Genomic DNA, 25,592 nt, shown 5'->3' with positions numbered 1-25,592 from the left:
GGGTAAAATGTCTGTTCTAAAAGATTTCAGCTGCCCATTCCTCTCTGCATGTGTACCAACTGGCAGAAGCTGAGAACTTAAAAGTATACTGAGCCCCTCAATAGCTGAGACGCCATTAATCCAATAGTGCTGGCCCAGAATCCAATCAAGTTTGTAAGTAAAATATTTCAAATTCTTTGGCGGGGGGAGGGGGGGAACAACCCCAAATCTTTAACACTCATTTATAAGCACAATTTTGGAATTATTCTTGTGCTCAGTTAAGGCAGTTTTTCTAAAGGTTTCTACTAACTTGGCTGAACAAATTAGTTTTATTGAGCTTTTTACTGAAACCTTGAGCATAATGATGCATAAGTATTACAGTAAAGTTTCTGTCAGGCTCTACCTTTTAAAGCTATCAGATATCAAAATACATCACACCCAAACCTGAGACCACACATAATTTAAATGTTTGTTACACACTGGTATGTACAAAGCAAGCGGGATTCCCTGAGTGAAAGGTAGGACCCACTAGCAAGATGTCACTGATGTCCCCTGGAGGAGAAGAGAGAGAGTATACGTGGGCATAAGTGTTTATATGTATTTCTTCTTTCCCATGATATTTTTGAATGATGCCCAGCAAACTAAGTTCTGGGGGTGGTGGGAAGACAGAGGGACAGAGGGGCTGGATGTGTTACCTCACATGTAATTATGGGGGTGAGCAGAAGTGAATGTAGAGCTTTTGCTAGTCTGATTTTCACCTTGGGGGAGCTGCTGGGGTGGTTGCCAGTCTCCATCTTGACAGGTGTTGAAAGATTTAGCCAAGTGCCATTGTGCTGGTGTGATTAATTCTGTGTTGCTACAATAAGTAGAGAGAGACATGCTAACAAATCAAACAGCATGTTGTGATACAGACAAAAATAAACATATATAAGTTTCAAAAAAAATTACAAAGGAAAGCATCCTGTCTGGAGCATAATGGGGAAGTGATGCTCTATCAGGGTTGTGATGGAAACTGGGCATTTCCCAGATGGACAAGGGGAAGAAGAAAACAAAGGGCCTACACTCTAAGGAAAGGGCAGCATGAAATGGTATGAAATCAATGGGAAGCAGTGAACAGCGTGGTCGTGCTGGCATGCAAATGAAAGGGGAGAGTGGCAGATGATGACACTGAGAAGTATGCATCTTACAGCCGTGCCAAAGTGCACTTTATCCATAAGGAATGCAGCCCTCTTGAAAGATCCCAAGTGTAGAAGGGATGTGGTCTGATTTGCCTTGAAGAGGATTGACATTGCGGTTGAAGGCACAGGGTAGAGGTAAGTCAGCTGGAAAGCTTCCAGGAGCGCATGTCCACAAGGAGCACTAACAGGGTGAAGATGAGAGCACAGAAGGGGTAGAGGAAGCTGTGTACCAGAGAATGGTGCCAGGTTCCACTGGGGTGACCTGGATCAGCTCTGGCCTGATGCTAGCCACTCCCACGCAGCTCCTTTCTTTCTAATCCACTTCTCATTCTCTTCGGGAAGGATTGAGGTCTCTGGAAAATTGCCCAAAAACCTGTTATGGGAACAGCAAGCCCAAGTAACGCTCACGCATTAGGAGGATCTGAGTGCTGAAAGCCACCTCTGTTTTCCTTCCCTCGGCTACGGGGGGCAGAAGAGGGTTCTCAAAGCCGCAACTCCTTTTAGGAGGATTGAGAAGACATATAAAGGGCCCTGGCTGAGGACTCGCTTCCTCATTCCACAGTTGGTGCCAGAACTCTCAGTCCTCCACTGAGAGGAAATGTCCATCCAGTGAGTATCTCTGGGAGATTTCTTTTAAATGCCTTGGTGGGTTGATGGTAAATAGGCTATTTCACGAGCTCCTGAAGAGGATTGATGTCCTGTTTAGGGAAGGCCTGGGTCTTGTTGAGGGAGTTTGTTCCTATTTATATATTGAAGCAAATATCGAGAATTCAAGTGGAATCTATGTGACTTAGAATGGACCTCAGAAGCAGCTGTGAGCATGAGGACTTCAATAAGGCAGACCTGGGTTCCACATCTCACTCAACCACTTCCCATCTGTATGATTTGGGGCAAATTACTTAACATTTTAAAGTCTAGGTTTCTCCATATATAAGATGAATGTAATAATAGTACTTACCCCATTGTGTTGTTCTAAGATTTAAATGTGTTAATAACATACAAAGTTGTTTTTAATGATGCATGGCATATAGTAAGTGCTTAATAAAAGATAACTATCATTAGTTATTAGGGAGCTGGTCAGATCTCCCACTCTAAGAAGTTATACAATGGAGCCAAAGTGAGGAGGCAGAAAATAAGCAAAAATATAAAACTGACTATTTATTTAAAAGTACTTGAGTATTTTTTTTAATGTTTTTGGAGAGGAGTGAGGCTCTGAGATGACAGTAAGAGATGTTAGTATAATACAGGTGAAGAACAAAGGATGAGGTACTGACCCAAAAAGCTGTCTTCTCTAAACTTATAGGAGGGAGAGGGATGAGACTGTCTGTAAGGCAGGAGTACCTGATAGAGTAAGCTGAGAGTATCAACTGGTCAGTGTAATTGCATGGGATAGACTCTGTTAGGAAGAGAAGTGACAGCAGCAGGTTTGGTTGATTTATCTTCAGAACTATGGGAAAACTGCAGGGGGCAGGACTAAGTCCACTGTGACATTAAAAAGGTCAATTCTCCTGACATTAAAGAAGGAGTGCTGACCTGGGCCCCTCTTGCAAACCTGAGCATGTTTTTAACCCCCAAGCACCATGTGCTCCCTTGGCAGAAGCTGGACTGGTAGGGTGACTTGGCCTTGAGCCAGAAAGTATCGTTTGTCCCTAACCCTGGTACTGCCTCCATGGACTCCTGTGAGTATTCACATGGGCTTCTCCCTTGGGATTCCACATTTCAGAGTCGAGCATCCTGCTGGTGGTTACAAGAAACTGTATGAAACTGTGGAGGAACTCTCCTCGCCAGTCACAGCTCATGTTACAGGTGGGTCTCACTGATCTTGGAGACGTCCTCTCTTTGTCTTCAAGATCTCTCTTCTCTTCCTTCTTATTCATTGGCACCTCTCCTTACTGGCTCCCCTCAGGGCTACAGAAGGGAATCTGGAGGTTCAAGAATTCTTTACCCAGAATCCAGTTCTTCTCATTTACCTTTTAGTTATTTCTCTAATGTAGAAAAAATGCTACCTAACTGGAATTCCTTGAGGATTAGGACTACACCTTTGTCATTTTTAAATCATCAGTGCCTAGCTCAGTGCCTGGCAGATAGTAAAGGCCCTGAAATATCTGCTCTGTCAGTGTCTGGATAAATGAGGACCTGCTGACCAGCATCCGGAAATACTACATTAACAGGTGGTAGGTTTTATGTATATTATATCAGAAGAGTCTTGGTTCTGGAGTCAGGCAAATATAGGCACTAATGGCAGCGCTTTCATTTTAGTAGCTGTGGATCCTACAGGTTACTTAAACTTTCTGAGCCTCAATTCTCTCACTGACCAAAGACCAAATTTTACCTCATGGGGATGTTGTAAAGATGAAATGAGCTAATGTAAATAGAAAGATCCACCCAGTATCTGAGACAGAGTGATCAACAGGTGGTAGGTAGTACTGTTGTTATCACTATCTAAAGATATTATATAACCCATAGAGCATACTTGCTTGGACATGGTGTCATGGGAAGGGCCAAAGCTTGGGCAAGTCTCTTTTCTCCCAGTTTCCTCTTCTGTAAATTAGAAGGAATGAGCCAAACACTCTAAACTAGATTCTGATGCTAACAATCTAGGTTCTGGCAATTATATTAATGCTGTGCCTTTTAGTTGAGCTACACCTTCTTAAAAATTTTACCAGAAATATAAATCTTTATCAAATAGGTTGCTAAGACTGAGCTGCAGAAAATAATTTGTTTGCTAAAAAATAAAAAATAAAAAATAAAAGCATTGGTAAGGATTAAGCAAGCATTTCCAAACACTGCACTTTTCAAGGGCTAAAAGGGCACAAGTGTAATTGGTTAAACTGAAAGGCCTTAAGGTCTTTGTTGTGTGCCCCTGGTGTGCAGAGGAGAACACCAAGGCCTGGAGATGTCACCTGGCAAATCCTGAACCAGAATCCAGGTCCCTAACCCCCAGCCTTGTGCAATTTCTGCTACAACAGGTTGGCCTTCACCTAGACAGTAGCACATACCCTCGAAAGAATATAGCTCTAGGTTTTAAAAGGCCAATATTCTTGTTGTAGCATTTAAATGATTTTTTTCTATAGGCCCATCATTTTTAGTGTTTTGATCTCTGCTCTTAATCCATCTTTCCTACCCCCACTATATCAAATTATATCAAGAAATTTGAAATTCTTAAAAATAAGATGTTGGAAAAAGGTAAATGTATTGGTATCTGGGGAAATCTGTTAGGTAGAGATTCCCATTTCCCTCAAGATGCTTTTCCAGGTCTCCTTCCAACCAGTTACCCAAACTCTGAGGTGTTGCCACATTCTCTCCTACTTGATCTCCTAGAGAAAAAAGAATTGATCCACAGGCATTTCCTACGTGCTGCCCAGCTGTAGAGCTGGGAATGAAAATCACTGCCAGCTTTATAAACAATCACTGCCCAATGAGGCTGCTAATATAATCCCTGTGCCTGACCAGGGACAATCCAACCAAGGGCAGGAGAAAGAAGCAATGTTCTGTGTCTCACATTTGTCACAGGCAGGATCCCCTTCTGGCTCACCGGCAGCCTCCTTCGATGCGGGCCTGGACTCTTTGAAGTTGGATCTGAGCCATTTTACCACCTGTTTGATGGGCAAGCCCTCCTGCACAAGTTTGACTTTAAAGAGGGACATGTCACGTACCACAGAAGGTAAAGAAATGCTAGGCCCCACTCCCCCTACTAAGGGTGGGGCCTAGCTCAGCTCCCCCTTCCTTGGGCTTTTCAACCTCCTAAACCCAAAAGGGGACTTCTATACTCACTTTCTCTCAGACTCCACTTGGGCCAATGCATCTGCATGGACACCTGGGAGCTCTGCGATAGGATAAAGAAGAAACTAAGAACTAGCCTTTGGGGTTCAACATGTCTGGCTTCAAATCCTATATCTACCTTTTACAGACATTGGAAAGATGTTAATATCTAACTCTTGGTTTTGTCATCTCTAAAATGGGAGATCATGGAATCTACTTCAGGGTTCATTACAAGGAGTAAAGAAGAACACAGTGCCTAGCACATAGGAATATTCAGTAATAATATTATTATAGTTATTATTATTAGAACATCGGCTCTCTTTACTCCCCCCTTTTTTATCATCAAAAAGGCCACAGGGAAGGAGAGAGGGGTTTCACAAAGGAGGTAAGGACCAAATATCTGGTGATGATACAAAAAAGATAAGTTTTCTAAAATTAGGAGATTGTTGCTTAAAAGGCTTGATGGCCTAAGCCAGGGGTGGGGAACCTTTTTCCTGCCAAGGGCCATTTAGATATTTATAACATCATTTATAGCCTATACAAAAACCATCAATTTAAAAATTAGCCTGCAGAGGCAGCTGATCAATAATTCTCTCTCATTGATGTTTCTCTCTCTCTCTCCCTCTCCTTTCCTCTCTGAAATCAATTTAAAAAGTATATTTTTTAAAATTAACCTGCTATTTTTGGACAAACATTTAATTAACTCATCCCTAATGCCTTGGCAGAACCAGACCAAATGACTTCATGGAGCTTATATAGCCCATGGGCCAGACGTTCCCACCCCTGGCCTAAGCCATCACTCCAGGAAGCACCCATTAACACCACAACAAGTAATTTGTCTTATGCTTTAATATTCTCACCTGTTAGTGGCTTTGTTGATAATCACAGACATCAGGCATTCTAAAGAGACATCAAAAGGGAGAGTAAATGGAGGTTTTAAGTAGTCAGGATGACTTGGACTATAATAAAAGAGAAACTGATCAGGTCAAGCAAAATTTATCTATGAAAAAGCCTGCTTTGGAGGTAGACAAAGCTTTCATGTGCCTTCTAAAGACCTTGGTATTTTTTTCCTCTTCATGACTGTGTTTCTTCATCTATGCAATTCTAAACACTTACTATATGGATTGGAGGAAGGGTAAAATTAGATTTCCATTGGCTCTCCACATGGGAAATCCTAGGCACTGTATGCCATCTAGTCTGGGATATGGTTCAGGTAGTCTGCCTGTGCAAGAGACTGGATTGAAGAGATCCCAAATTTTAAAAGTAGCAAAATAAACTTTAAAATCAAAGAAAAACACAAGCGGGACAAGAAATAGTTTGAAAGGAATATAATTCAGCATACCATGCCCTGTCTTTCCCACTGAGTGTAGGTTGATGGGTTATAGGCTACAGGACATCATAGGTCTTATGTCAACTACCATGGGGGCTGCGTGATGTGATAAGGAAAATGCATGTTTTTCATATCTGGCCAACTTGAATTGTAACCCAGCTCTGCCACAAATGCCAATCACTTAACTTCTCTGAACTGTGAGTTCTGCATCTGTCACTGTGAGATTTGTAAGGCATACACGTAAGCTCATGGCACCCTTTGGTCCCTAGGAGAAAGTGACCTGACAATACTCTTCATTCTTTATGTTGTGGATTTATTATTCTGACTCCATAAGGACAGAATGACCATTCTAAGATCCACCTGGACCACACTGTCCCTGTCTATGACCCTTTCCCATGTTTTAATGTCCTTCAGGTTCATCCGCACTGATGCTTATGTGCGGGCAATGACTGAGAAAAGGATCGTCATAACAGAATTTGGCACCTGTGCTTTCCCAGATCCCTGCAAGAATATATTTTCCAGGTTAGTGACACCTAACTGCATGTTATTAAAGACTTTACACTAGCCCCTTTTCTCTCATTGTTTAAAAGTTACTAGACCAAAAATATCATTTGCTTCTGCAGGTTTTTTTCTTACTTTCGAGGAGTAGAGATAACTGACAATGCCCTGGTTAATATCTACCCAGTGGGGGAAGATTACTATGCCTGCACAGAGACCAACTTCATCACAAAGATTAATCCTGAGACCTTGGAGACAATTAAGCAGGTAGGATACAGTGTTCAGGCAACACTGCCCAAGAATTTAGAATTGCAGCTTAGAATTAAAATTAAATCAATTTGGTAGAAAGAACTTGAGAGCTTGCCTGGCTGGTGTGGCTCGGTGGTTGGGTGTCGACCTATGAACCAGGAGGTCATGGTTCAATTCCTGGTCAGAGCATATGCCTGGGCTTTGGGCTCGATCCCCAGTAGGGGCTGTGTAGGAGGCAGCCAATCAATGATTCTCTCTCATCATTGATGTTTCTATCTCTCTCTCCCTCTCTGAAATCAATAAAAAAAATTTTTTTAAAGAAAGAAAGTCAGACAAATTTTCAAATTCTTGCTTTGTCATCAACTACTAGCTATGTGACATAGGGCAAACTTTTATTTCTTCATCTATGACATTTGAAAAACTTACTATATGGGTTGAAATAAAACTGTATAAAATGCCAAGCATTCACTCATTCATTTGTGGGACACTATTTTTCAGTCCCTGACATGTACCAGAACATATGCTGGGTGCAGATACATCAATGTGTGAAACAGCATGGTCCCTGCCCTTACTGGCTTTTATAGGCTAGCATGAACCTGGCACCCAATATTGGGTATTGGGTGTTCAAAAAAATTATAGCTATTAATGTTGAAAACCCTGCTATTCATGATTCTAGACAAGTATGTTGCATCTATTTGCCCCTTATAGATACTTCTTATTAGAAATTAAGATATTTTTTAAATGAAATAGCGTAGAGAAAATGATCAGCAATAGTAGAGACAAATTTTGCTGACAACTTAGACAATCTCCATGCAGCATTCAATGAAATGGATACACATTTTCAACCAATATTTATTAAGATGTAACTATTTGAAGGCATTGTACTTGTCTTTAGAAAGTTTAACATCTTGTTGGAGAAATCAAACAAATATGCAACTTAACTCTAATAGGGACACATAATGTGATGAGTCCTTTAGGAGAAGGAAAACCTTCCATGAAAGCAGGAAGAAGAAAGAGATTACTTCTGGCAGTAGTTGGAGGATATAAGGTGATGCAGATTAAGGAAGATTAAAAAGGCTTGCATTTGAGCTAGAAGTTAAAAGGGAGAAACTTCAATGAATTTGGGAAAAGAACATTTCAGGTAAAGGGAGTAACATAATCAAAGGCATAGTGGTGGGAAAAGAAAAGATATGTTCATGGAAATGAAAGAATAATTAATTTGACTAGATTGGCAGTATTTCTCAATGGAGAAGCTAGTGGCATTGAGTGGGAGATAATTCATTGTTGTGGGGATTGTCCCCACACATGCAAAAGGTTTGGCATTCCTGGTCCCATCCACTGAATAACAGTCATGTCCTGAATCAATGGGAAAACCCAAATGTACCTCAACATTTGCATTCTCCCCCTGGGGGCAATATCACTTTCAGTTAAGAACTAGTGAAGAGCATGCAATGTCAAGGGTAGGGTGAAACTAAAAGTTTGAATAATGGACAAAAATATGTAGTAAGTTATGAAGCTACTGAAAGTTTTCACACAGAGAAGTGATATATGCAGACCTGTGTTTTGGGACATTTAATCTGCCATGTATATGGGAGGGCAAGAAAGATAAGGGAGCTAGGAGACCAGTTAGGTGGAATTCAAGACCAGAAATTTAGTGGGAAAAATAGTTCCAACCCTGGATCTCATTGTCACAAGCTGATTAATAACTCCCAACAGACTATTTACAAAGGCTTAACATACTCTCTATGGCTCTTTCTTGTTTTTGATGTATGTTTGTAATCACCTGTGTGTAGATCACTTAGAGAAGAACTGGAGGGGACTCTGATAGTGAATCTGTATTCCAACTGTCATGGTCATTTAACTGGAAATATAAAGTTCATGATATGGCTCCAGAATAGACTTTATTAGAGGTCAGGTTCCACTGTGAATAGTGTTGTATCCTGACTTCATGTAAAAATTTAAGTTTTAGGAGTTGAAGTTTTGTTTACTATTACTGAAATAGCCTCCTAATCAGTGCCTTTGCTTCCTGCCGGATTTCTTATGGTAATACAACTTCCTTACTTCAGTAGAAGCAATTTTTTTTTCTAAAATTCAAGTATGAATGTGTTACTCCATCTAGGGCACCCATAGTTTCCAAGATAAAATCCAAACAAGGGCCTTTGTGGCTGGCCCATGCTGATTTCCCCTCCTCCATTCATGCCCTTCATGACTGTGTTTTGAATGATTAGAAGTCCCCAAAAATCACATGCTGTTTCACACCTCTGGGCCTGCACATTGGGGTTCCTGCTCCATGGAACACACTGTCATCCTTGTCCACCTGAATCACTTGTATTCATTTTTCAAGAATTAGTTGGAAGCCCTGCCTAACCTCCTGGTCTGGCTGGGCCAGATGGCCTTTCTCCACAGGTGCCATTTTAGACTTACAGCACTGTCTGTATGCCAGCTTATTGTCCCAACACAGTGCTGTCAAATAGAACTTTCTACAGTGAAGGCGAATTCTGTGTCTGCATTGTCCAAGTGCTACTGTGCACTTGAAATGTGGCTAATGTGACTGAGGAACTGAATTTGAAGTTTTATCTACTTATAATTAATTTATATTTACATTATTACATGTGGCTACAATATTGAACAGCAAAAGTCTAGACTGAAATCCTTGAAAGCATGGACCACCTCTGTTTTTTTTAGATCCTGGCACGGTGCCTGGTATATAAGAGAAGCTCAAAGAGTATTTAATGAATGGTGAATGAATGAATGAATGAATGAATGAATGAATTGGCTATTAGTGAAGTAAAGATGCTAAAAACTCCCTATGTTTTAAAAGATATTCTCCTAATCAAATAGAAAAAAATTGGTTAGATAAATATACACTCCATCAACTATTCATTCAATAAATTTTCACTGAGGAGGTCCCAGGTAGAAATTCTAGTGCTGATTTTGCCAACATGTGGCTCTGGGTCCTTGAACAAGTTGCTTAACCTCTCTGGGACCTCTGTCTCTCCTGTAAATTGAGAGTTTTGTGCAGGATTTGTGGTTCTGGATTTCTTATGAGACTCCAAATTGAATTAAAGTGTAAATCCTCTCTCTAAAAATATTTGCATTTCATTCCAGGAGGTTCATGGTTTCCCTGAAATCTAGTTAGGTTAAGACTTTCTATACTAGATGAATCCTGGGGTTCCTTCCAATTCCAGTTTCATACTCTGTGCTATAACCTGTATTTGATATTTAGGTTATAACATACAAAATTGCTATTTTTATAAAATTAAAATTATTAAATATCAGCAATTTCACACAATTCTTCTAATACAAGAAAGGGGACTATAAAGCAATCCCAGGATTCAAATTGATCATTGTTTGAGGACAACCTGCCTGTGCAAGAAGAAAATAACTAACTGGAGCAGTGTACGGTACATGCCAATTAAAGAGCACAGCCAGGGGGAACCCCAAGACTTCAGAGGCACATGGGGTCAGCATGGGGTCAGAGGAGCGCTCTGCACTGAAGATGGGAATTCAAGCAGACTTCAGAGAGGGTAGGACCCAGAGAGACAGAAGGAAAGAGGAAGTGCACTTAGGGTGAGGGTGCAAGAAGTAATGATGAGGTCAGAACTAGGGACCAAAGGTGTAACACAATCTTTCTCTTAACATGGATGGCATTTGCTCTCCCTCCATAGGTTGACCTTTGCAACTATGTCTCCGTCAATGGAGCCACAGCTCACCCCCACATTGAAAGTGATGGCACTGTGTACAACATTGGTAACTGCTTCGGGAAAAATTTCTCAATTGCCTACAATATTGTAAAGATCCCTCCACTACAAGCAGGTCAGTTTACCAATTTGATTCCTCTTGAAACAAGTATCTATCTTGTATGAAAGTTACTGGAAATACTGGATGCCAGATCAAAATGTCAGAATAGCACAATATGCAGTTAAATTACTCTCTGATTTCAGGACAACTGCCCTCACCCCTACCCTACCAATGGCCAAGGGCACAATAGCAGGGAATGACAACTTGAAAATACAGAAAGCAAATGGCCAAGTTCTATTTCTGCACTGTGTCAAAGATGTAGTGTATATGCAGACTTGGTTACATAAGATTTGGAATCAAGTGTAACAAACATTTATTAGGCATTTATTCATGTGCCAACTGAAATTAAATTTTTATTCAAACGTATGCATCTGCATAACATACACCCATTTATGAGAATGTACTATTTTGTGTATGTTTAACTCACAAGACTACAAACAAACCTATTGACTCATATTAATATAATAGCTAAAGAATATTAAAAGAGAAGAGAGAGTACTCTTTAGAATTTTCTATTCATCTTCCATTCATTGTCAGAAATTTGATAACCATCTTGATGACAGAATTATTTGAATATATATGGATTTTTGTTTAGTATTGCTTAGATAGTTCTCAAAGTGTAATCCCACCAGCAGCAGCACCTGGGAACCTGTTAGAAATATGAATCTTGAGTCTCACTCAAACCAACTGAATAATTCTGGGAGTGGGGCCCCAATAACATTTTTAAGAAGTCCTTTATAGGATTTTGATATACAGTAAGGTTTTGAAGACTACTCAGTAGTAAGTGAACTTTAATGTGCATAATAATTACTGTGCCAGGCTATTGACACAATCCAAGATATTCTTTACTCCATAGGCCAGTGGTTCTCAACCTGAGGGTCGAGACCCCTTTGGGGGTCGAATGACCCTTTCACAGGGGTCGCCTAAGACCATCGAAAAACACATATATAATTACATATTGTTTTTGTGATTAATCACTATGCTTTAATTATGTTCAATTTGTAACAATGAAATTGGGGGTCACCACAACATGAGGAACTGTATTAAAGGGTCGCGGCATTAGGAAGGTTGAGAACCACTGCCGTAGGCAGTATTGTGAAAGGCTGTGACCATGCTAACGTTGTGGTAAGTCCCCTGACTTAGAACCCACCTCCAGGTGTAAGATGTGACTACACTGTGCTCTGCCTGCCACACTGTGGAAGTGCACTTTCCCAAATCCGCTGCTATTTGGATTTTCCTGAGCGATTGCAGCTTCACATGAAATTTCTCTAAGAAATGCCAATGACTAAGGAAATGAACATAAGCTCTGAAAAATCAAGATCTTAAAATGTATTTCTTTACTTGCATAAGATGTTCTACGTGCTTTGTATTTTTAAACAAGAAAAAAGAAAGGCTGGCTGTTCCAAAGCCTTTTAAAACCACTTTATTTCAGACAAGGAAGATCCAATAAGCAAGTCAGAAGTCGTTGTACAATTCCCCTGCAGTGAACGATTCAAGCCATCTTACGTCCATAGGTAACTTAAAGGGCTGCTCTGGATCTTCAGGAAAACTTAATTTTAAATATCTGCTTTGCCTATCTTTTATACCAATCCTGATTACATTATCTTGAAGAAACCTAAATTTAAACATAATTAATGTCACATAGCTACTGTCTATTCCAGTAACTGAGCACACTCATGTATACACATTTCTTTGTGGTTTGAGAATATGTCTGTCCCACTCACAAGTCCATTTGTGTTTCTGAACAGTTTTGGCTTGACTCCCAACTACATTGTTTTTGTGGAGACACCAGTCAAAATTAACCTGTTCAAGTTCCTCTCTTCATGGAGTCTTTGGGGAGCCAACTACATGGATTGTTTTGAGTCCAATGAAACCATGGGAGTAAGTCTTACATTTATTTGTCAGGTTTATGATGCTGAAGAAGGTGTGCTTCATAATGTACTCTTTTTTCCTTATTAAATGCATCAAAATATTTTTCTCATGTTCAAGGTTTGGCTTCATGTCGCTGACAAAAAAAGAAGAAAGTATCTCAGTAACAAATACAGGACCTCTCCTTTTAACCTTTTCCACCACATCAATACCTATGAAGACAATGAGTTTCTGATTGTGGATCTCTGTTGTTGGAAAGGGTAAGAAAGGACAGTGGATAAATGTTACATCTCTAGTTACTCCTGGAAATTAGGGGCCTTTTTCTTTTTTTTTTTTTTTTATCAAAGATGCTTCTCTTAATGGTTAACCTAAATTACATTCTAAAAAGTAAGAAGTATGCTTTAAGTTTCAAGACATCATTGAAAAAAGCTTTAGATAGTTTAGGTAACCAGAAACACAAACTGAACATTAAAACCATGGTTACTGATTTAAAACGCATCAGGTCCATGAACCAGACCTGAAAAGATAAGGCTCTGTGAACTGATATGTGAACTTAAACTCAACTTCACTTAAACTTGACAAGATTCCTTAAGGGACCTTGAACTCCACCTATCCTGGGTTTGGGAGAAAGAGGCACTCTTTCTTCAAATTAGCCAGATCACTAAAGACAGTAGTGCCTAAAGTCACAGACAGATGGGAATTGAGAAGCAGAACAGAAAGTGTCAAGCTGATGTTATTTAAGTATATCCAGGAGGCAGGTTTCTTTTTTACCCCATCTTGTGTGGGCAGAAAAAAAAATGGCTTTAATATACCTGGGTCACTAGCAGTATCCAGGTTGGGAAATAAAGAACAGGCAGGCTTTTAAATAGATTGAATGTCTCTCTGAAATTATTTGTAATTATGTGTGCTCATGTTTGACTCCTTATCTTGGCAGGTTTGAATTTGTTTATAATTACTTATACTTAGCCAATTTACGTGAGAACTGGGAAGAAGTGAAGAAAAACGCCAGCAAGGCTCCCCAGCCTGAAGTTAGAAGATATGTACTTCCTTTGAATATTGACAAGGTAACTATCCTCTACATAGATTTCAGATAGAACCAGAATATTACACAAAATCCATTCCTCTATTTGCTCCTTATCTCTCATCCCCTTCCCTATCCTGAAAATCCTCCACCATTTCCTCTTAATTCATAATATATCACCATCCTCTTCTCAAATGTTCCCTCCACCTTCTATCTTTAGAAAAATCTGATTCCCAAAAACCTTGTTCTCATCAGCAGCAATTTCCAGGGGAGGTGGTTTCTCCTACAACCCTTGCACCATGAGGTCTGAAATTGGGGTAAGGGGTCCCCTTTGTTCCACTTTGTTGCTTTCAAACCATTGTTTCTTCCATCTACCCTTAAAATCTCCCAATTTTTAAAAAAATACGTTTTTATTGATTTCAGAGAGGGAGAAATAGGGGGAGAAATACAGAAACTATCAATAATGAGAGGGAATAATTGATCATCTGCCTCCTGCATGCCCCCTACCAGGGAATCAAACTGGGACCTCTGGTTCACAGGTCCATGCTCAAACTCTGAGCCACACTGGCCAGGCTAAAATATCCTCTTTTTAAATTTCATTTTAGCTCATTATGTGGCCAAGTGGTATGTGTGTTGTGTATATATATGTATTTCTCATTATTGTTGTCATCTACTAACCACCACTCTCTCTCCCTTCTGATTTAATGTCACACTTCCCAGATCTACAGATCTACTCCTGACTCTCAGGAATTTCAAGATACACATCAGAAGTGATTCCTCCAACAATCTAGCCTTTCAGTTCCTTGACCTCTTCCATAGATCCTGTCTTCTATTCTGTCTCAGCCACTTGTTCTTATGGCTTTGACATTGGCATTACCTATGACTTCTGCGTGCTTCATCCATAATCTTAAATTCATGCGTGGCACATTCTGACTACCACCTCTTTCAAAATCACCTGTTCTACTGCAATTCTCACCAGGAACCTTCAATCTCCTACCTTCTTATAATCCTTAACTCCCTTGAGGACTTATCCTTATGCTAAGTGAAGTAAGCCAGTCAGAGAAAGACAAGTATTCTCATTCAATTAATATTCCATGGTCAGTAATTATAAGCATCCTCTTGTATAGATCATTATTTCTTGTGTCTCTTTCTTATTTTATCAAACTCATTTGTCAGAACCACAACCCTAGTTAACGTGTTAAATTAAACACCCCACCCACTCCGTGCTTATGCCTCTGAGGCTGAAATTAAGTGTTGAAAACACACAATCGTGTTAATTGGCTCGTTTTAAAATACATGACCACAAATCTTACCACAACATTTCCCAACTTCATTTACTCTCCCACTTTCATAGTTAAATATTTCACACCCTCCGCGCTTCAAACTTCTAACACCTCCCACCTTCACACTCATACTCAGCTGATGGCTCTGCTTCCTATTTCACTGAAATGAGTGAAGGAAATCAGAAAAGAACGTAGACTTCTGCCACCACATCTATCCACCCACCAGCATCTGTAACTCATACTGAAGTTATCCATCATCTTATCCAGAACTAGTTGTTCCCATCCTCCCTCACCCACTCAAGGACATCACTCCCCCTCTTTCCTATAGCATCACTCTTCTCCCCTCTTCATTGGATCACTCTATCATGCTATTATTTTTCCCTCTTACAAAATCTTTCTCTTGACTTCTCTTGCCCCCACCAGCTATTCCCTCATTTCTCTTCTTGTAGACCTCTTAATGTTGGAGGGCATCAGAACTCAGCCTTCTGTTCTACCTTTTATTTGTACATTCACTCCCTTTGTAAAGACTCATGCTTTAAAGCAGCCCAAAATTATTTTTTTAACTTTCCTTTCAACTCAACTTTCCTTTCAACTCATATATGCTACTGCCAACTCCATGCTTCCATTTGAATGTCCAACAGACATAGCAAACTTAACAGGATAAAGCCTACATTTCTCCTCTTCCCCACCAAAAAATTCACCCCACCTTCAGAAGCCCAATCTCTTTTGTGACAACCTTTAATTGTTCAGGCCAAATATGTTGGAGTCATGCTATTAATTTCATGTCTCTTCCACCCCATATCTACACTAATAAAAGAGAAACATGGTAATTGGCGTACGACCGCTACCCTTTTCATTGACTAATCAGCGAGATATGCAAATTAACTGTCAGCAAAGATGGCGGCCGGCAGCCAGGCAGCTTGAAACTAACATGAGGCTTGCTTGCCTCAGTGACGGAGGAAACCAACGTTCCCTGCCTGAGGCTGCAGGCCTCTGAGCGGGCAGTTTAAGAAACATTGTGACAAATACCGCTGGACTTCAGCCAGCAGATTCGCAACATTGTAAGCAAAGGCCAGAAACCTACTTTCAGCTGCGGGAGGCCTAAGAGCTGGAGCCAAGCCTCAAGGTAAAGCTGGCCCAGAATAAAAAAGAAAAAGAAAAAAAGGAGCAGTTGGGAACTTCAGTCACTCCCAGCCTGAAAACAACCCTCAGCCCCTCACCCAGACTGGCCAGGCACCCCAGTGGGGACCCCCACCCTGATCCAGGACACCCTTCAGGGCAAACCAGCCGGTCCCACCCATGCACCAGGCCTCTACCCTATATAGTAAAAGGGTAATATGCCTCCCAACACCGGGATCAGCGTGACAGGAGGCAGCGCCCAAACCCCCTGATTGCCCTGCGGCTCTGTGTGTGACAGGGGGCGGGGCCCCAACCCCCTGAGCAGCCCTGCTCTGTGCCTGATAGGGGGGAGCTCCCCAAACCCCCTCCCCCCACGGGCCCTGCTCTGTGTGTGACGGGGTAGAGCCATAACCTCCCCATCGGCCCTGCCCTGAGTGTGAGAGTGGCGGCACCCCAATCCCCTGATCGGCCCTGCTCTGTGGGTGATAGAGGGCAGTGCCCCAACCCCCTGATGGGCTCTGCTCTGTGCATGACAGGGGGCAGTGCCCCAACCCCCAGATTGGCCCTGCTCTGTGCGTGACGGGGGTGGCGCCACAACCTCCCCATCGACCCTGCCTTGAGTGTGACAGGGGACGGTGCCCCAACCCCCCAATTGGCCCTACCCTGAGCGTGACTGAGGGTGGCATCACAACCTCCCAATCTGCCCTGCTCTGTGCATGACAGGGGGCGGCACCCCAACTCCCCAATCGGCCCTGCTCTGAGCCCGACCAGGGCCTGCACCTAGGGATTGGGCCTGCCCTCTGCCACCCGGGAGCAGGCCTAAGCCAGCAGGTCGTTATCTCCCGAGGGGTCCCAGACTGCGAGGGGGCACAGGCCGGGCTGAGGGACCCCCCTTCCCCCCGAGTGCACAAATTTTTGTGCACCGGGCCTCTAGTCCTATATATTAGGAAATCCTCTCGGCTCAATTTTCCATTTCTCACTGACTCCAGTGTTACTAGCCTAGCTTGAACCATTGTTTTCTTTTGACCAGACTACTACAAAACAAACTGGTTTCCCTGAGTCCACTCTTGCAGCCCCCCTCCTCCCAAGTCTCAACAGAACAGCCAGATGACTGCTAACTTCCTCACCTCCTACCAGTTTTGTCTCAAATGTCACCTTTTCAATGAGGCCCACCCTGACTACCTATTAAAATTGCAACTCACCTGCCTTTCACACTTCTGATTCCCCCTTACTCTGCTCTATTTTTTTCTCCCCATATTTATGACATATTATACACTTGTCTATTAATTATATTTATTGTCTATGTCCCCAAACTGGAATGTAAGCTTCATGAGGACAGGGACTTAATTCTCTGAAATATCCCGAATGCCTAGAATAGAGCCTAGCACAATACATGTACTCAAGCATTTGATACAGATATTACTAAATGAATATATTCTTAGAAAGGGCTTGTGGTATCCATTCCTTTCATAAATATCATATGCATTGGGGGTTGGGGAATGAAAAAAAATCTTAGAAAACATCTGGTCTAGTAGTTTTCCTATTTTCTTCTTTTTAACAAAATCAAAATATGCCCTAACTATAAATGAGATGAACACTGTAAGTGGATCCCTAAGAGGTGACGTCTTTGTCGTTCTGCAGAGAAATACTTGCTTATTTTTTTTCCAGAGGCCCCTCCTCAGAGGCCTTTTTATTTGAGAACAGTCTCATTTCACAGTTGAGAAGATTGAAGACCTAAGAGGTCATGTGGCTTTCCCATTGACACAGGCCCAGACAGCTTTCTCAGTCATGTTCCTGGGCTCTGCTTCCAGAGTTTCTGCACTGTTCCTCCCTACATGTTAACTTAAGTAAAGAGCTCAGGAGACAAAACTCAGGAAGACTCCTTCCTTGATTTATGGCTCCTTGGTTTTTCTTTCTTGCTTGCTGAGATTTCTGTTATCCTCTCTCTTAGGCTGACACAGGCAAGAATTTAGTTACACTCCCCAACACCACTGCCACTGCAATTCTGTGCAGTGATGAGACCATCTGGCTGGAACCTGAGGTTCTCTTTGCAGGGCCTCGTCAAGGTGAGATAATGTAGAAGAAAACCTCACATGAGAGGGAACAAATGTTCATTTCAAAGAGATTAACTGGGTTTTCTTAAGCATGTGCTCTATTTTGTAGCGTTTGAGTTTCCTCAAATCAATTACCAGAAGTATGGTGGGAAACCTTATACTTACACATATGGACTTGGCTTGAACCACTTTGTTCCAGACAGGGTAATGAATCCATCTTACTGGTATTAGAGCAGTACTTTAAGTCACATGCTAGTCAAGTAAAGCATACTGACTGATTGGTTTTTTCTTTCTTAACGAACAGCTTTGTAAGTTGAATGTCAAAACTAAAGAAACTTGGGTATGGCAAGAGCCTGATTCCTATCCATCAGAACCCATCTTTGTTTCTCACCCAGAGGCCTTGGAGGAAGATGATGGTAATGAAAGCATTGGATGTGTCTGAACATTCTCTTCTTACTGGAGTTCATGTAGTTAGTTCACTAAGAGGGGAGTCATAGTAATTTTTCCCTAATGTTCAGAAATGATCCTTAATACTACTGAATGCAAACGTCTTTGAAAATAAGTGTAATCTTGTGGTCAGTTTGCCTTGATTACTACTGGAAAAAATGCTAAGGCACCATCTGGTGTCATGATGGACACCAATACTGTTCTAGATGAGGGAGTGGGGGGGAGGAACGAGCAGCATGAATTCTAGGCTTTTGCCTTTCTTGACCTACATACATTTATAGGGGAAAAAAGAAGTTCTGAGAAAGGAAATTGAGTATTCTACCAGATCAAAGAGAATGAGACTGTGGCTTTGTGGCTCTAGTTTTGTTTATTTCTTTTAGTAAGCTGGGGCTAGAAAGAGACCAGATATACAGCCTATAAAACAGCAACTCAACTACAAACATCAGTCTGAGTTAACTATTAGTTACCTGGGATGAAATTATGGAAAACCACAGAGAAATGAAAAAATAAAGAGCTGTGGAGCCATTTCATGTGAAATGAGTTTACACAGACAGTCCATCCAGTCAAAACTGCAAAAGGTTTGCTTTCCTTCTGTTTTAAGGAGATAAGTTTTCCGCTAGGTCTTGGAAATTATAGAAATAATATACGTTACTGTTGTCAAAGTCTTTTAGTACACATTTCTCTTTTGTCGCAACACTTTTTTTGTAGTAGGTAGAACAGATGGTATATCTTATGTTACAGATAAGAATACAGATCAATTCATTCAATAAAAATTTAATGAACACTTCCTACGATCTAATCATTGTAGCAGGCTATCAGGATATGACAGTAGGCAAGGCAGATATGGTTACTCCCTTCCTAGAGTTTATAATCTAGGAAACATGAGGAGTTTAAAAGGCCCCTTCAGGGTGGACACATAGTGAGGTGGTGGAAGAGTCAAAACAAAATATTGTCATTTTCTTTCTTTTTTAAAAAATATGTTTTTAATGATTTCAGAGAGAGAGAGGAAGGGAGAGAGAGAGAAAGGGATAGAAACATCAATGATGAGAGAGAATCATTGATTGGCTGCCTCTTCCACACATGTGCCCTGACTGGGAATTGAACCATGACCTCCTGGTTCATAGGTTGATGCTCAACCACTGACCCACACCGGCCAGTGTGCTCAGCCAGCTCAGCCAAGGGTTTGAAAGCCTGAGTGAGGGAGGTGAAGGGATGAAGAAATGACAAAGAGAATAAGCTGGGTCTAGGTGGATCTTCCTGTGCCTGGCTGAGGCCACAGAGAGAGATCCAGAGGCAAGCTGAGCCTTTATTTTATAGCCACAGGTAAACAAGGTAGTGGTCACCATAGTTACAATGTTCTTGTGAGTTTCACTTGTTTTGGAAGCACTTGCTGCATCTCCCTCAGCCCATTAGCTACCCAGATAAGATCTAGGGAGCATCATAAGGTCAAGCTTAATTATGCTAATAGGACTGTGCCCTCTAAGCTGGGACTTGTTTGTGGCTTTGCCAACAGGTCAGTCCAAGGTTTAACCCTATAGCCACGCCCTACAGGCCAGGCTGTCATTTTCTTTTTATATGTCAATGTAATACGACCAATATTATTTCAGTTACATTTAATCTATGTCCCTGGGCATTTTTTACAAATTCAACATTACTTTATTTACTTCTGATTAACAGGTGTAGTTCTGAGTGTGGTGGTAAGCCCTGGAACAGGACAAAAGCCTGCTTATCTCCTGATTCTGAACGCCAAGGACTTGAGTGAAGTTGCCAGGGCTGAAGTGGAGATTAACATCCCTGTCACCTTTCATGGACTGTTCAAAAAATCCTGAACACATTCTACCAAGATATGTTTCTGATGAAAAAAAACAAGAAAAATATAGTCAGGTCTGCAATCAAATTCTGTTCAGTTTCAGCCGGCTGTATTAGATGGTTTTAACTTGCAGACACACACTATTTTGCAATGTTTTCCAGAAAGAACAGAGTTGAGCAAGCAATTACTTCTAAAATCAAGTCTATATTTAGAAAATAAGAATTTCTATGTGAGACAGATCATAACTAAAAATCTCTTTATATAGTTAGCAATCAAATATAAAATGAATGTGGATTTATTAACCTGTTTTTTATTCCTATTATAAAAGTGTATTTTATGCATCTATCTGCTCCAATATATTTTAACATTTAAAAGCCAAAGTGTTCTACACCTGATTGCAGCTCTGCTGAGTCAAGGTGGTATTGTGCAAAAAGGCTTCATTATTAAATGGCAAACCAAACTCTTTCAAACCAGGGACAATCATTTAAGAGTAATCATTGTAATTGCATATATGTTATTGCTAAAAGATTTTCAAGCTTTATGAACTTTAACATTTCTGCTTAATATAGGCAATTACTACTATTTCTGTTGTGTTTTTTTTAATGAGGAAACCTATCTTTAATCAACAGAGGGCATGCCACCAAATAATATGTTAGAGATTATCTATTAAAAGCTTATATAACAACAAAACAATCATATATAGTATTGATTGTACTAGTAATTTTTTGAAAAACAAAGCATAAAATAAAATTTCTACTTAAAATCAAAGTGTGGGATACTGTTGGAGGGTTATATAATTTGTTGTCTCTTCTCCTTAATTATATTTAAGCACTTTGCAATCACCTGACTGAAAAGAAAGAGAGAGAAAATATTAAATGATTAGCATTCAGATAGTAATATATTTTAAGCACTTTTGTTGTTGCTTTTATTATTATTCTCCTCTGTGCTACATATTGAAAAAAGGAGATTGACAAAAGATTTTATTCTATATCTTTATTAAGGTGTCTATTTGTGCTCAGAAGTATTACATATCATTGTATTAATATGATCAGCATTGTGTTTGACTAAAAATAGTTTGAAGAAACAGACTGACCATAGTACTTGATGCATCCATCTGATTTCTTTGATTACATAAAATATAACAAACTCATGTTTCGATTTACAAATACTCATTTACTTTTCAAAGATAATCTAAAACTACAGAAAAGTGGAAATTATAAAGTAAAGTCATACAGAGCTCATCTAAGTTCAACTACTATTAAGATATGGATATTTGTCTTTTCCATCATTCCTTCCTCACCTGCCCCATGGATTTTAATGTAATCATTATTTATTTGTGGATAATTCCTAAATAGAACTAGAAATCTCAAGATAGAGAAACAACGATGCTGAGAATAACATGGAATATGTGACTGTACATAAACATTAGTCCATTGTTTTTTTTATCTCTAGGCATGGAACGTGAACATAATTCCATAAAGAAAGCTAGTTATCTATTTCTTTTAAAAATGCAGAAAATTACTGAACAAGTACTAAGTTTTAGACTTAGTAAAGAGTCCAAATTTAAGAGAATTCCCCAAATATCTACTTCCTACCCTTGCCAATCCCTCATTGCCTACTTTCCATTTATTTTCCATGAGTAAGTCTTGCCATTTGGTGTGCCTCACCTCCCGTTGCAGGATCCCATTCTGAGCACTGAGCTCTATAGATCAATACGGTGTTAAGAAGAGAGAGAGGCAGATCTTACTAAAATAACATTCTACCAATACCATTATACCAAGATTGACACACTCTGTACAATCATTGCTAAGATTATACCAAGAAGGCTGAAGAGCTGCTTTTCAAGTTCAAGAATGGAATGTGAGATTAAGAAACTTAAATTAAAACCAGGGAGATTTGAGTCAGGCAAGAAGGAGTAACTCATTTTGAAAAAAATTCTTATTGAAAAAATTAAGGAACCTGTTTTCTAAGAACTAGAGCTACCCAATTGGGGAATCTACAAAACTGTGCACCATCTATAAACAAATAAATCTGTTTTAAGAAAAGAATTCAATTGTATTAAAACAAATACAACTGTTAATAAGTACTTATTTTTAAAGTAAGTTGATTGGCCCAGCTAGTGTAGCTCAATGGTTGAGCATCTCATAAAATTCAGTCTCATTGGAAAAACAATCTCTAAAGCACAGGAAGAAAGAAAACTCACATTTATCGAGTGTCCTTTACTTTTACAGAAAAGTGGAAATTATATCTAATATTACACCTGTCATGATACTGTTTGCGCCATTTTGAAGATGAGGAAAGGGAGACCACATTACTTTTCTAGTGAGTAGTAAAACTCAAACTGAAATCTAAACCTAATAGTTCCTCCACTTAAATTTTGGTTTCTGATAACTTCTGAAATATTCTGAATAACTTAAACTTTTATTTCAAATACAACCACTGTCATGCAACTTAGTTATCAAGTTTGAGTGCAAATAAAATCTTCAACTACTCAGTAACTCTTACTATTAATTAGTAGGCCAAAATGTTTCTTGAATAATACTGACCATGTGCCAAGTTTTTATTATGCAAGTGATTCCACTAATTAGTTCCTACAATATTCTGTGTGTAGAGTTGATTATCCTATTTTGCAGGTGAGGAAAATGATAATGTTAAATGACAGCCAAGTTTACATGAGAATAGGGGTCAGATTCCAAATGCCATTTGTATCTATTGGACACTGTGAACTACTACTTTGAGGTAGTTCACAATTTCAGCATTAGATCACTACATTCCTTTCCATGACATCTTAAAAAGCTAAGTTTTACCAGTTGTTGTTAAAATGCAAGTACCATGCAAAAATTAATGTAGAACACAAAATGATAATGACTGTGTCCAATCCGATTCCAACATTTAAAAAGTTCTGTAATGTCCAAAGACACTGGGCTGTTAGAACAAAGATATGTATTATGCCATTTGGATTTAACTATGTAATGAGCAGAATGTTAGGTATTTCTTTTGGAGTGCCATAAAAAAGTTACTGAGACACTAAGAGCTTTGAGAAGCCAGAACATTTGAAAACCTCTATGCAAAACTGGGTTTTAACTTAGTAATTAAAGCTAACCTCATAGGACCTAGTCTAGAGTTTTGTGATTTAATAGCATCATAAATGTATCTTTAGAGAGCAAATAATTATATTTCAATTCTTATATTAAAGTTACATGAAAGAGCTTTACTTAAGAAAAAGAAAAAAGATGGAGGAATCATATCGAATATATCGGTGATTAGTCTGTTTATGAATATTTCTTATTTGAATATATTCATAATATTATACTAGTTGAATAATAAAATATATTTAAGAGGCTAGCAACACAAATCTCAAAATTCACTGTTTCTCAAGTTCCTTTAACATGGATTTAGCCATAGACATATCTCCTTCCAGAAGGTAAGCAAATGGGTAGTTTTCATTTATAAGAACAACCTTTTCTGTTGGGCCCTAGCAATAAAAATCCAATTTCTGATTGATGGGGGCAACTGAAAAATTCAGCAATGGTAGGCTGACTCAGTGATCAGCAAGTGGGACTGTGCTACAAGAACAATGGGTGACCTATGACTAGGCATTTATGAAAGTCCTAGTTCTAGTCCAGGCTTGTAGAACAAAAGCTTTGGGTTACTTATCAATAGAAATCATCAGCACAGAGAGAATGTTCATCCCTCAGGCAGTTTCTAAGTCCAAGGAGCAGAGCCGTGCTCTGTCAGCTGCCTTGCAGTTCATACTACAAAAAGTATATATTAGACCACAGATCATGATATTAATGTTCTTATAAGTCTTCATGACCTAGTTGGAAAAGGCCATTGAGGAAACTGGCTTTTATTAATGTCTATATCTGCTACTACCTATTGATCTTGTGTCTCCCTTCAAATTAGGCAGCAGAGTGTAAAAGAGTCAGAGTCAGAAGCCCCGTGTTCTAGCACTATTTTCCTGCTTATAAGCTATGTAACTGGAAATGAGCCACTCACACAAAATATTCTGCTCTGAAGTTTTCCCACGAAGTTGGCAGAATTATATCTGTCCTATTAGCCCTCCGAGAACATTGTAGGGCATGTGAGACAACACAAATAAACATCGATAAACACTGTGGGTAACCTGAGGAGAAGGATTCAAATGTAAGGCACTGATTTAAATAATGTGATTATTAGTTTAGAGACTAATAAATGAATCAATTAGCAGTGAAGTTTAAAAATAAGAAACACAGTATACAAACTAAAGGCAAATAAAAAAAAGAAGAAGAAGAAGAAGAAAAGTGACGTTTACTCCTTAAAAGCAGCTTTTTGTCATCCACACAGGTTGCTTGGGAAACCACTGCAAGTGAATTACAAATCTTTTGACTGCCAAATCTGCTCACAACCAACCCATACTCTCTCTCTCTCTCTCTCTCTCTCTCTCTCTCTCTCTCTCTCTCACACACACACACACACACACACACACACACACACACCCCTCACATTGTTTCCCTAACACATACTCATTTCACAAAATGTTCCTAGGTGTAGTCCCATATTGGTTTTGAATGGGAAATTAAAAGGTTGAGGGGTCTGTTGGGAAAAAGAAAGAACAAACAGGATCATAGAATTATATAAAGTCACCCTATTTACTATAGTCAAAAAGAAAGGTTTATTTAATTGCAGTAACAGTGGCCACAAGGAAACACAAATTCCTACAACATGACCAACAATACAAATTCATTGTGCACCCTTAGAACAAAGGGTCCTCCACGGAAGTATTTGTTTAGAAGCCATCACGAAAATGGAAGCTCTCCAATATACCCAGATCACTCGCCAACTGAAAAGAGCTTTTGTTCCATCAACTCTTCCAGTCAGCTAATATTTATTGAGCAACCACTGTGTTCCAAGTACTGTCTGGACCAGTAGAACCTTCTGTGATGATGGAATGTTCTACACTGTATTGTCCAATACTGTAAGTACTACCCACACGGGCCTATTAAGTGCTTTAAGTGTGGCTAGCGTAACTGAGGAACTGAGGTTTTCATTGCTTTTTTATAAGCAAGGCAATCCAGTCTCAACGCACATATTACCTGCTTTCACCAGTATCTCCTCTCCCTACCCCCACCCTTTCTTCTCAAGGATCAAAGCACAGCCCCAACATCACTCTCTTTGCTGGAGACTTAATCCTGTTTTTCTGAGTTGTCCAT

At 39.8% G+C, this 25,592-nt stretch overlaps 1 protein-coding gene across 1 annotated transcript; it reads left to right on the top strand.

Moving 5' to 3' along the window:
• The first annotated feature begins 1,755 nt into the window (after window positions 1-1,755).
• On the top strand, window positions 1,756-20,576 carry RPE65 (retinoid isomerohydrolase RPE65). The gene is made up of 14 exons (XM_036351999.1): window positions 1,756-1,766; window positions 2,881-2,963; window positions 4,671-4,821; window positions 6,664-6,771; window positions 6,873-7,014; window positions 10,665-10,812; window positions 12,230-12,311; window positions 12,546-12,678; window positions 12,787-12,926; window positions 13,601-13,730; window positions 18,041-18,155; window positions 18,253-18,347; window positions 18,448-18,559; window positions 20,268-20,576. Exons 1-14 carry the CDS (start codon window positions 1,756-1,758, stop codon window positions 20,417-20,419), a joined length of 1,602 nt encoding a protein of 533 aa, XP_036207892.1. The 3' UTR covers window positions 20,420-20,576.
• The last annotated feature ends 5,016 nt before the right edge of the window (window positions 20,577-25,592 follow it).

This window comes from Myotis myotis, unplaced genomic scaffold (assembly GCF_014108235.1).
Source record: "Myotis myotis isolate mMyoMyo1 unplaced genomic scaffold, mMyoMyo1.p scaffold_m19_p_2, whole genome shotgun sequence".
Taxonomy (NCBI): Eukaryota; Metazoa; Chordata; class Mammalia; order Chiroptera; family Vespertilionidae; genus Myotis; species Myotis myotis.
This window is presented reverse-complemented; position numbering and strand designations above follow the sequence as displayed.

Bases quoted from the DNA above. Each gene is read 5' to 3' on its own strand.
- RPE65 (XM_036351999.1), top strand. The intron at 2,964-4,670 runs GTGGGTCTCACT...CATTTGTCACAG, and splicing joins AGTCACAGCTCATGTTACAG to GCAGGATCCCCTTCTGGCTC. The intron at 7,015-10,664 runs GTAGGATACAGT...CTCCCTCCATAG, and splicing joins CCTTGGAGACAATTAAGCAG to GTTGACCTTTGCAACTATGT.